The following is a 13,496-nucleotide window of genomic DNA, read 5'->3' as shown; positions in this document are numbered from 1 at the left end:
TGGGGGAAAGAACCGTTCAACGTCTGGGTCCAGCAACGTTTGATATCGAAGGTAATATAGATATGATAATAAGGAAATATAAATAACGAATCGATCAAGGGAGAGGTCCATAATGTAAATATGGATCTGGACGCAAGAAAGAGAGAGAGAGAGAGAGAGAGAGAGAGAGAGAGAGATATGACCATTCCCCAGTGTTAAAAATATCATATTTTGATAATGAATAAAGTAAAACAGGAAAAAAAAGATTACAAGGAAAACAAATACAAAATATGATTGAAATCAACTGATTAAACGAAGCTGTGAAATTTTATCTAACCGTAAAAAAAGGGAATTTGACGTGTGTAATGTACTGTATGAATTACATATCACAGGGCTTGTTTATGCCAATCGAATTCGAATGTTTAAAGTTCGAAGTTTTGTGCCCATAAGTGAAATGGAAATTAGTACTTGGGACCAAATTTAACGTTTTTAAGTTGAGTGAATTTCTCTCTAAATTGAATGAAACAGAATCGAAAAGGAATGACATGAAACGAACTTAAATGATGAATGAATTATAATGAATTGTGATGGCAGAGCGTTGTCGAAAATCGGTCGAATTTAAATGCTTTCTCATTGTAATAACTCAAATGCAAATCTGATACAATTTGGTGGGAAAATCTAATAATGATCACAGCAGGTTGCAGCTCTACAACTTGGTTTCTTTCTTCTTCTTTTTTTTCAGGAATCATTAAACATCGTTTTGATCTTTCAGATCATTATACTGTTATGCTCTCCTCTTCCATACAAGGACATACATAAACGATGATGTCTGGTAACAATATCACACCTTTTCAAATTCATGACATTCTTCTGTCGAGATGTTTTCATTGCAACTGATTGACAAATCTCAACAATATGACACCTGTTCTGGAATCCATTAATCACACATATCGTGGATGTTTCAGCTCCAGTTATGGAGTTGTAAACTTTATCTGCCATTTCTCCCAATGTTTGTCACTTTTTTTTTTCTAGGATGAGGATAGAATCTGAGCAAACATCACATACACATCAAGAAACATGTTAATTTTTAAGATAGGCCAGCAAAAGTAAATGAACTTTCAGGTTGAAAACAGAAGCAAACTGGTGACTGACTTTACTGTAAAAATCATAATCATAGGCCAAACATTAATAAGCAAATTATGAATTCAATTTACACGGAAACACATGATATATTTGGTGATGATTGGTTGTAAAAGAGCTATAACCATGGAAAGTTTCAGGCGTCTTTTATCTGAAAAAAGAGGTACAGATTGACATTTTGGAGATGCTCCCCCAAGTGAAAGGAGAACCTTGCATTATCATTTATCAATTTGTATCATGCTTTCCATTTGAATTTCATTCAAACCACAGACAGATATTAGTTTTATGCATAAATTGTAATCACTATGGACATTGTATAGTTTTTCCCAGGTAAATTTCATTGTTTTGCCATTCAATTTCAGATTAAGAAGCCCTAATTTTTGTTTCCGTAAATTAGTACACTATGGCATCGAAATGTCGTCATTCAAAATCGTTCTCCGCTGTTCAGATTAATCAAAGTAGCAAGAGATTTCGCAATTGTGCATTCTGATCCATTGAATGCGCATACATTTTCGGCAATGGTTACTCAAGTTCGTGTTAAAATGTCGCCAGCTCATTCCATATATTCAAATTCGCGTATGGGCAAACAAACAACGTCATAAATGAAGCTTTCACATCAAACCTTACGATGTCCATTGTACTCAGTTCTAAATCGAATATTGAAAACGACTATACGTGGATCATTAATGATGATGAAACTGGGTTTGTAAAATCATTTTAATGAAGATCACAAAACAATATATGAACCATGATGAACTGAAATTTGTCAAATAAAGATTATAATCACATTAGGATGATCATAATGAATTGAAAGTGTCAGTTATGGATATAAATACCCATGCGATGATCATAATGAAAAGAAGGATTTATATTGAAGTTTGATTTAATTTTGATTTCATTTAATATATTCACAAGAGGCATACATACATTATACACAAACATGCACATAATTTATACGTGGAAAATAGTATTATGCATTTTGTGTGGATATTCACATGACATCTTGAGCAAAAGATAAAGATCTAGATGTTCAAATAAACAAATGCTGATCATGATTTCAAATAAAAACTAAAAGTCACATTCCGTTATAGGACCTATATCGACAGTATCACTCTTGCTTATCCATTACATGTGTATATACGAAATTGAATGCTCGGTTGTGAAAATTGATCGATCAAAAACGAGCTGAAAGTGCCTCGCATGTTAGTTAACCTAGCCCACCGCATTAATAAAAATGCATAAATTTGGGAATTTATGTTATGAATTTGAACTTAAACGAATTTGAAGCACAACATGCGAAATTGTTTGACAAAAGCCATTACACCACTATATTGATAAAACCATGCATAAATTTGAATGCAATAGTGAAGTAGTCTACTTGTTGAAACGGCTCAAAGAATGTTCTGATTGTAAATGCTAATCTCGAACTTGATGCAAATGGATATTACTATGCACTCGTCGTAACCAACATGATTATATTTTTAAAAAGTTCTTGTTGCAGGACAAAAATAAAGGTCCCCAAAGTATCACCTATGAAGAAATTTCGATATAGGAAAGGAAATTGCCGTTCCTAAGGATTTCCTTATACCGCGAGTCGCCTGTAATCACTAAACGCATGATGGACGTGATATGATAATGAAACGATAAAGCGGTTTTACTTTGTGTTTTCTTTCCTCTTCATATTTTAGGACTGTATCAATTTAAGATATAAGAACATATATTTGACACCACTTCAAGATCATTTTATTTATTTCTTTTTTTTTTTTTTTTTTTAGTGGGAGGGGTTCAGGTAATCTGGCAGTTCTATATAATAATATGTCTGCTTGCAGGAAACCGATGAAAACAACGAGGTGAATGGATGGACATAAAAATGATGAGAACTGATCAAAATTGAGAAGATGATTTAGTTTTTCCGTTAAATTTCCGCGTTTTCGAAGGTGAAATAAATTTTGCCTTCTTGTTTCTGCCAACAGTAATAACAGATTCACTAATCATTATGACATGGTGGCTTTTATCGGGTTGACTCGTCCTGAAATCCGAAGAGGGCGCTATTGCTTATCTTCGTGCCGGTGAAGAATTTGACAACAGCTGCGCGGAATTGCGCGTTCCAGACCAAATACACGATGGGATTGGTGCAAGAGTTAACCATGGCCAGCATCACAAGCACACGGTCAACTGGTCCGTAGAGGAAGCTGGGATCAATGACGTGCAACTTGTACAAAAAGTAGGAAGTGGCGTTCGGACCCCAGCACACAATGCAGATAATGACTAGAATCAGGAGCATTCGCAAGACTCGATTCATAGCAACAAGATGTCTGAGCGATGATGCGGTAGAGTGGTTGCCACGTTCGTAGGTACCCGTAAAATGCTTGGACTGCATGTAGAGAGCGCGAGCAGCAAAGAGCTGTGTAACTAACATGGTCAAGGCCGGAAGCACGAAGCCGAAAATGAAAGAAACCATTGCAATGACGATCTGTCCAGCATAGGTTGGATGCTTTACCTGGCAAGAACTCGACGCCTTGTCGAAGCCGGTTGCGAGTAGGAGGTCGATAGGAACGATCCCTGCAGCAAACCAGATGAGAACGAGGCTAAGAATCACGTGATGGCGTCTCTTGTAGCGGTTCCATTGGATGGGGTGGACAACTGCGGCATATCTCTCCAGCGATGCGGCAGTCAGCGTTAAAATTGAACTCATGATGCTTACCCAAAGGAAGAATGAGGTAAAAACAAAGCGACAATACATTTCTGCAGTTGCTGTTTTCGGGACATGAATGGCAACCGGGACTGGGAAAATAAAGACGGACGTGAAAAAGTCCGCTGCGGCAAGATTCCCGACGAGAGTGTCAGCGGAGCTTCTTTCCACACCGCGACGTAACAGAACCGCCATGACAAGTGCGTTCCCACTGATGCCGAGTACTGACAGTGAAGCCTGGATTCCCAGCCGCAATGACCACGTGATCGGCTGCCACACCCAATCAGCGAGGATATAAGGTGTCGTATTTGTTTCTCTGCTGCGCTGTCCTTTGATATTATCGTAACGTGTTGTGTCGACCTGACCCTCTACGGGCGTGTAGGACGAATGTGCATTATCAGCCCCCATCGACAAAATTTCTGTTTGAAAGTCTGCAACAAACGTTGTCCGTTGTAGAAGGGTGGTCCCTAGTGTTTCTTGTAATGTGTCTGTTGAATTTTGAGCAGCATCATCAGCTTCCGGTGTCGTAGCTGTCTCAATTTCAAATGTCGAGTTCTGAGCAGACAGTCCGCAAGGCGTTGCTAACAGGATTACGAAAATGCCGAAAGCATCCAATGTGGCCATACTTTGTCTACCCGAGTATTCGACCATTTTTGTTGTTGTTGTTGTCGTGAATTCCGGTTTCCTGTTGCGTCAAGACTGTTCCATGAAGCATCTGTGCCCTCAGCACTGCATCATTCCAATCAAGGTCGTGATGTACTGTAATGAAAAAAAAATGACGTGTATTTCGGGAGTGCTTGACAGACGGAAGTAAGGGGAACGTAGGGTTTTCTTATGATTCTTCCTAAAAAATTATTTCTCCCTGTATACAGTGCGTACAATCTATTTAGATGGTAAACACACTATTTGTGACCGTACATCACAAAACGAACAAAATGTCGCACTCCTCGATTTTACATGAGGACTCCAAAAAGGTGAAACGGGTCAACCAAGTCAATCTTGCATGAGTTCTTCATATTTTCTAAAAGAGCTATTCTTCGTCTATACTATTCTTGAGTTTGGGATCAGAAATTGAATGGGAAAGTGGGTTTTCAGCAGATTTTCCACAACCCTTTTTAGTAGAGTAAGGTGATCAGGGCCCTGTTTTATGAAGACTTAAAATTGATTATAAAGTTGATATCAACTGTAAGTCTATGGCAGACTGTGTGGTACGGAAATCTAAAATCGATTTTATCTTTTGATGAAACGGGGCCCAGGCACGTCTTTAGACTAGGTCCCTTTTCATTTCTTGAAAATCCTTTGCACACCCTTCACTTTCAACTCTAATAACTTTTGAAAAGTAGTGCTACCACCTTGAAGATTGGCATTTATTAATAACAGAATGTGTTAACAGAGCATGCTCAATTTAACCTTAATTTGATAATCTCTTCATTGTTGTTGATACAGTCGTTGACATACTTTTTTTTTGTCTCATTCATCGCAAAGCCAGCACGGCTTGGTGAAGATTAAGCGCTTGACTAGAACATGTACTTCAGAGCCTCTTTCCTCAGTTCAAACTTTTCCAGAGTGTGGGCTTTCTTTCCAATGTATATATAAGTTAGGAGGAGAATCCATTTGAATTGAGTCATACACCATTTTGAAGCTTAGAGTCTGCTCTTTCAGAATCTGCCCTTAACTAAAAAAAAAAAAACAACAAAAAAACAAAAAAACCATGTCTGGCGACTTTTTGTTGGTTTTGTGGTGCAATTGAGGTCACCTTTAGAACAAAATCGGACTTGTATTTACTCCTAGCTGGACTCCAAAAACAGATGTATGAAGAAAAAGAAAACCAAAGAATATTTTTTTAAAAAGGTGTTGGGGGAGTTATATTTTGACTGTCTGAAAAAAAAGATGTCATAAACTACAAGACATCAGTGATTAGGCATTTCCCTAATGTATACATAAACTATACATACCTATGAAAATGCATGTATAACATTATGGATCTGTGTATTTTCTTTCGTTTTACGTAATATTAAAACCGTTTACTGTCTTACTAATCGGTTGGCCAGTCTAAGCAATACAGCAAATTAGCAAATGGGGGAAATAGGTAGCTTTATTTTATGAAAGTAGGAGGTTACTAGTATTCAGCAGAGGGGTGAAGATATGCAGTGTAATTTTTCTTCAAATTATCTGCCCTCTGTACAATTGAAACTTGTAAAATCGCAGCTGTGATCTAAATTTTAACAAACATTTAGGGGAAAAAAAGAACCAGCGAGAATAGAACCTGTCATCTTCTGCTTACAGGTTCGATTCCTGCTAATTAATTTTTACTACATATTTGCAAAAATTAGACCAACAGTTACAATCTTACAACAATCATTTGGACAGAGGGAGATAGATTGAAAAAAAAAAATCATACCCTTTATGTTATTTTTATTGAACAAAACTGACCTATACAAATTTGTAACGAGTATAGAAGTATAGAATAGCGAAAAGATCATTAGAAAGTTTTGAAAGAAAATACCTTTGAACCGAATACGTACGAACGATAAAGATGAGGGAGGCAAGTCGTGGGAATCCTGTTGGATATGTTCCCTCAGCACGAAGTCAGTGAGTTGCAGAGGTATACTGGTATAAACCCAAAGGCTGTAGTTTGCAAGGCGCTTTCAAGCGAAAGGACAGATATCAACCTTGGGGAAATTTTTCGGTACACCTCCAGACCTCCAAGATGTGCTACTGAGCTGATATGACCAGCAGCTTGCAATCTCCTTGAGAAAGACTAATACCACATCTGAAAACCAAACTGTCATTAAACCCGTCTTATACCCTTTCTTCCTGTATCTTTTTTTTTTACAAGTCAGATTTTGCTTGGTAAATGCCTTAGGAAGTTACAAAACATGCGACGATCCTAGCTTAGAATACTTCTTTTGAGATGGTATTGGACTTTCTAAATGTTTCGCAATTTAGAAGGATGGAAGTAAAGACAAGCAGAACTCCACAAAAAAGTACACATGTATCTCTTACTGTGTACCTTCTGCTAGAATTAGTTGTTGTTTTTCATTAAGAAGTTGCGCAGATGTTCAAATGAAGACCATTAAGACGTTAGTCTATCTGAATGGAGGGTCATTGACGTACCAAGGCAAGAATTACATTTGAAACATTCTGTTTAAGATATAACAGCCGCTGCGGGAGTGAGGGGGATCAATAAATCAATAAGGGACAATGTCAAGAAAACTGCGGGAATAATAAGTATTGATTCATACGCTTTGGAGATATCTTTAATAATGGCAAGAAGCTTTTACCTCTTCCTAGAAGAACGTAATTGAAGCCAAGGTAGCGATTGTCATCCTCATAAAATGTGTGTTTAATCAACAACATCAACTGCATAATTCACACACACATACACACACAAACGCACACACATACACACACGCAAAACAGTACCAACACAATCAACAAGAGCTGGAAAATCAGCCCTAATTTTTGTTGTTGTTGTCGATATGATGGAGAGATCAAAATGCTAGCATCTGATGGGAGGTAATTGTCCATAATGTTTCAATGTGTTTCTTTTTAGGTTTTATCTTCTACTGGTACGCCACGTCTGCTCAGAACATGACCGTGTCTACATCTTTACGACCTCACGACGTTGATTGGTTGAGTGTGCTTTTGCAAGCGCGCGCACGTTCGTGTGTTTTGTTTATCTGGTTTTCCTTGCAGGGTAGAAATACAGTGTACAGCCAACAGACAGTTGACAAAATAACAAGACCATTTGATCACAGCATGATAACGTTATCAATCGAACATTCGCCGAGGGGCTGTTCAGCGTTTATTGTATCATCATTCCACACGAGTATTACGATCCTCCTCTTCCAGTCTCATGTGTTGAACTTTCCCGGAGACCCTGAGGGAACGGCCTTTAATTCACTCATGCCGGACCAACCCTGTCATGACTATGGAACTCACTTACTCAGTGTTCGAAGATCAAAGAACAATTTTTCAACGTCCTTAATGACAAGCCACCGGAAGCGGAAGAATAATTGTTAAATTATGAATGACAATCTTTATTGAAACACTAATTATAATTTTCTCGTTATTGTTCTACTTATTCCTTTATTGTCATGAAGCTCCTTGAGCTCGTCTGTGAACAATTAGTGATAAAACTGGGGCCATATAAATCTCATGTATCATTTCATTATTATTAAAGAGACGTCACAGAAGAGAAACGAGATATAAATTCATTGTTAACTACAGTAGACCTAAATTTAAGACCTCCATATGTAAGCTTTGTCGAAACTTAGCAATAAATGGGACCAGTAGACGCTTATTGTTTTCGAGATTACATCATTCTGATCAATAAACCGTCCAATGAAAAACTATAATGATGTCAATCATGGTGTGTGAGTATCTTTTATTATTTCTTCTGGTCAGGGACAAATAATATATCACATTTACAATTCGATTACATTATTCATTAATGTCTATAAATTAGAAGAGATAGTGATGGTATTGGAAGTTACTGTTAGACCGCGTGAAGGTTTAACCGGCGAAAATCGACACACAATCACAATGGGGAAGATTTATGAGTTTCTACTACTTCCATCTCGGCCATCTTCTTAACTCCTTCAATGACGCCTCGAAAGGGGATGGGGACGAGATGAGGTGTTTGTTATACCGGGTCATCTGATGTTACTCTGATCGAGTGGTGGCCAAAGTGAGTCTGACCAGGAAGATCAGTCATTGCATCCCTACATGCACCCATTGCATCAACCTCACATTAATCTGGATCTGGTGACTACCCTCCAGGTCTGTCCAGGGGGCAGTTCGTGAAGCATTTTGTCTGACAAAATTTGCTCTCAGCCAGCCAGATGCAAGGATTTCAGTAGCTTGTAACAGTTTGTTAGAAAAATATCCGACCCAAACGCTTCATGAAATGCCCAGCTGATCTTCAGATCCCCTTTACAGTTTCATGTGCCTCCAGTACCGAAACTTGTGCAGTCATGGAGCTGGGTGTTGAAAATCCGGTCCTCTCGTCGTTGCCGTCGTCTTCCTGGTAGGTGATCGTGGCCTGTGTGATGACTTCCAACATCCCTGCAACTTATACATCCAAACTTTAATTTTCATCATTGTGGCTTTACCGTACTCCTGTATGCTGTATCAGTGTATCTTGTCAAGAGATAAAGCATCTTCGTCTTCAAAATGAAGACAAAATCATTTTTAATCAGGCTTGTGTGCTAACCTAAACGGGGTTTTTCGTCGGACAGGTTTGTTTTATCTGTGGGTGGGCGGATTTATATTCGATGTTAGGTCACCCAAATCAAATTTACAATACCTACTCCGAGAATTGTAGTATATAGTATGTTGTCCTACCTTCTTCATGAGCCGCAGGTATAGTAGGCCCCTACTCTATCAGTCTTCCAGTATGTAAACCAACTATAACTGGTGTGTCCAAACGTGGACAACCAGCAGAATCTTTGTTTAGAATAATATGCTTCAGTGTCTGGTTTGATCTTTCCGCCAGTTTGTTGTACATTGGATAATGTTTTTTTTTTTGTTAAATGGACAATAGCCTGCTAATTTCTCGCATCACATCGGACATGACTTGCCTACCACGATATTATGTTAGGATCTCATGGGATTTGCCAACACCGTCCCGACAAAATACCTCAACCATGTACTGCAGTTCATAGTATTCATGTTAAGGAGTGCAACAGCCTCTAAATATCAAGATGTATACTCGACAACAATTGGTTGTATACATTTCTTCTTCCTGGTCGTTATGGGTGGGATGGGTAGGACCGGGGGGGGGGGGGGGAGGGTGTCAATTACAATCTTCCTGGGCAACAGCAATACAAGTCCTCTGCTGGCTTTACAATACCTATGCTTTAAGTGCCCACTTGACTTAGGCCTTCATGAGCGACAACCATGTCTTTCGAAATGGCCTAGATCCTACCAACTTATTTTTTTAAACAGATAGGTTAACTTTTATTATCCTGGAATATAATGTAGGTCCTTTAAAAGAATACTGTACTGACATTTTCTAATTGTCTGATAATTCTAATCTACATTTTTTGATGCCTACGACTGGAAAGAGAGGATTCTAAAACCCAGGATAAGCCTGTAATGATTTTTTGAAAAAAATGAAAACGATCAAACCAAGGAACGATCCACACAATTTGGCATACGTCACAGGTGCCAACCTCCGACTTTAGCAAAACGAACTAAACATGTCAATTTACTGATGAAATCTCACACGAAGTACTGCAAAACGGTTATTTAGTAAAATTGCAATATGGAGGTGAAATAAACATGTTAAACAATATTTATTGATTTTTAAAAGGAATCTCTTCAAAAGCTTTTTATTTCGATAAAATTTGTGGGGAATATTCCAGATATGCAAAATGAAATTGGCATCATTGTCCGAACGTGCTGCCCATAGAAAACTGTGTGTAAGTAACGTTGCACTAACTATGCATTGATGATGAGCAATATAAATGGTTCGACATCGCAGTTCAAACTATCTAACGAAGATGAGGACTGAGTGATTCTTAAAATCTAAATCCAAAAAAATAGTCAACGGCAATCACGTTTTACACCTAGTTAGAAGAAAACGGCACCCAGTACATATAGACTTATAGACTAGAACTAGGACTAGGACTAGTGAGCAGTCAGGGACCGAGAAGATTCTACTCGCCGCCCCGCCGACAGCTGTACGTGCACAGCGCTAATAATAGGCACAGCGTAAACCTTTAGTTCTACAATACATACTCCAGCCTGCTGCCAGAACTTGAAGAAAGTCCAGACGAAAGTCCAGACTCTGCTCAGGTAGATAGCGTTGCCGCTAGATCTAGGCCCTTGTGCTGCAGGTCCTGTTGTTTCTGTGCTGAATTTTGCAGGTAAGGTATCTGCTTTATGGATTTTCAATGCTTTTGTAGTCGAGATAATATCATGGTGGTCGTATTAACACCAAGGACTAACTTAGATCTAGCTTTAGTTACAGAGGACCCATTCTCGGAAGAGTGGCCTGACCACGTAGATACACAATGCCGCCGCTTCGCGATCCAAGCGCTGGTGTAGGTATAGTGCTAGAATACTTCCGTATCCATGTAGATATCTCAAAATTCACTTAACCAAATTGTACTAAAATCACAAGAAATATTTTATGACTCATGTCCACTTGCTCACGATAATTGGAACCAAATCGCAAGTCGGGAAGCGTAAGTGAAGTTGTCGACTTTCCTGTCGTCGCTAAAAATAATCTGCTCTGTACTAGACAAGAGTGATCGCGGCGTAGTAGCCCTACCTGCCTGCGCACGCACAGACTGAAGTTAGCCATCTAATATCATGAGACAAATCTTTCAAGTAATCGGGAGCAAAAAATCAATTTATAAACTATTTGAGCTAAGTTGAATGAAAAATGAAGTTCGTAAATCACACAAATCGCCAAAATCATGACATTTTTTAGTTTAGTTCCCGCGTAAATTCCCCGTTCGCATAGTACCAGTCGGCTAACTTCAGTTCTAGATTGTGCATGTCGCGTTTACCAAGATCTCTCGCGAAGAGTGAGTTTTTTTTTGAGTGACAACTTGAATGTCGGCGTCAATATTGATACTTCTCGATTACCGATTTCGTTCAAATATAATACAGTGTTTTGAAATATGCTTAGAAGTATATCCTGTAATTTTGGTGCGATTTGGTTCAGCGAAATTTGAGACAGCTGCATGGATAGGATAGTACACAAGTGCCGCCTGCTAGCTAAATTGGGCCTAAGCGTCGTCTGCTATTCGGCACGATTTAACGCACGCGTATGCGAGGGCTTGTAATCAGTGATATATTTGGCACCTGTGACATCACGACATCCGGGCTCGTCTGCTCATAAGCATAATTCTCGCCCAAAAATTTCCATTTTCAACATGAAATTACGGACTAAATCGTTATGAAATTTTGATTTTGTTTGCACCGCTGGGTCTTTTAGAATTAAAAGAACAACATATAGAAAAAAAAAAAAAAACGGTACAATGCCCTTTTAACAATCCATCCCCAAGACGAAATGTTTATCCATTTCTACATCCGACAAGCAAGTTCCCTTGCCTTTCGTGTTTCAAAATATGATCAGCTGTGGTTTCCCGATTTTGGGGATACATTTGGAATTTCAGATGGAGTAATATAAGGTGTGCTGGACGCTTTGATTCCTGATCCTTTGACCATGTCTGTACAGTCATGCCTATATTGCTACTATCAAGTACTCAATATCATCCTTCTGTCACATGAGCGACTGTTTTTTGTTATTTGTTCTGACTACGTTGACTCAGAAACATTCAGATCGAAACAGATTAAATCAAGTTAAATCAACTTTAAATAATCGAGTTTTGGTGTGTTTACAACGTGGAAATTTGATATAAACAATTATTCAAACAAGAGATTCATAATATAAATAGACACGTAACTTTTAGGTTCTTTGATTTTCGAGTTCCGGTTTCGGGCCCCCCTCAGCAGCTGGTGCAGCGCTGGCGTCGTTGCTTGGTAAACCCCACAGATCGTCAGTAGATTTGGCCTTTAGATACATGCGTGTAGATCATAAATGACTTCATCCAGTATCGATGTATACGACGCGCTAACTATTTTTTTTACACGATTTCTTGTTCCCTGCAGTCGATACTTATACACGCCCTTGCAAAGTCAATATGTACGTTGGTACAGTGTTATACATTTTGAAATACAATGTATGTATTCTTCAATGCAAACGTTCTATACTGCTGTGAAATCGCTTTAGGAATTCCGTAAATTCTTTATCTTTATTCTTAAGTTTGAAGTGACAATTTTTGCAATAACATTAAACAACTATTCACGTCATTAATCTGTATAATTCGCCTAGGTAAGAACATTCTTACGACATACACAAGTCTTTTTCCAAGTTTATTCCAGTTTCTGTACTGGTTTTAACAAAATCAAATACCAACTTTAGATCGTGACTCCGGAATCAGTGCTGATCAGATTGCACGTGGAACAACGCATGGCTGAACGCAGGTCGCTTGGAGAGTTTGATGTTGAGGTGACATCGACGTCCTAAAACACATCAACGTCTTGCATGCGGAGACTAATTCAGCTCCAGTGCCCCGACTTCGTAAGCGAGAACCGGCCCCGAAGACATAGAGGGAAAGAGTTTTGATCCGGTGTGGGTCTTGACAAGATACACTGAGGTGTATTGGCCCAATGAAAGGAGGACCATTTAAATTCCGCTCATAGGGACCAAAATTTTATTTCATAATTAACAGCCGTATGGAAGGTGAATATACTTCCGGACGATTTGTCTAATATCCAGACTATGTGATTATTTAGAAACAACTGTTCTATTACGTCACTTTCCATACAAACGTTTAACACAACTCAAACGTTGTCCTACTTGTTAGACCATTTTAATTTACAGTTCTATGGTATCACCTCACGAATTCCCCAATCTATACTACCAAGCAAGTAGATTCATATTTTAATCAATTCAGTGATGGGCTAAGTTCATTCCTCTTACTTCTTCTACTGGAGATAATGTCAGATGCCTAAATAAAGTAGTTACAAATAATCATATTGAAGTATTTTTTTTGATGAAAAAAACAAACATAAGCACTTAATTCAGCGAATTCATACAGGGTTTCCATGATGCAGCGTGGGAGATGCAGCTTGCGACGTGTAAAAAACCGAGAGTAAAAAT

The 13,496-nt window shown here is 38.6% G+C and overlaps 1 protein-coding gene across 1 annotated transcript; it reads right to left on the bottom strand.

The window, feature by feature from the left end:
- Positions 1-3,130: 3,130 nt before the first annotated feature.
- LOC139727918 (allatostatin-A receptor-like) lies at positions 3,131-4,435 on the bottom strand. The gene has a single exon (XM_071638894.1). The coding sequence runs from the start codon at positions 4,433-4,435 to the stop codon at positions 3,131-3,133; it is 1,305 nt and encodes a 434-aa protein (XP_071494995.1).
- Positions 4,436-13,496: the final 9,061 nt, after the last annotated feature.

Source organism: Diadema antillarum, unplaced genomic scaffold (assembly GCF_040938485.1).
Source record: "Diadema antillarum isolate AM-2024a unplaced genomic scaffold, OU_Dant_1.0 scf00000018, whole genome shotgun sequence".
NCBI lineage: Eukaryota > Metazoa > Echinodermata > Echinoidea > Diadematoida > Diadematidae > Diadema > Diadema antillarum.
This window is presented reverse-complemented; position numbering and strand designations above follow the sequence as displayed.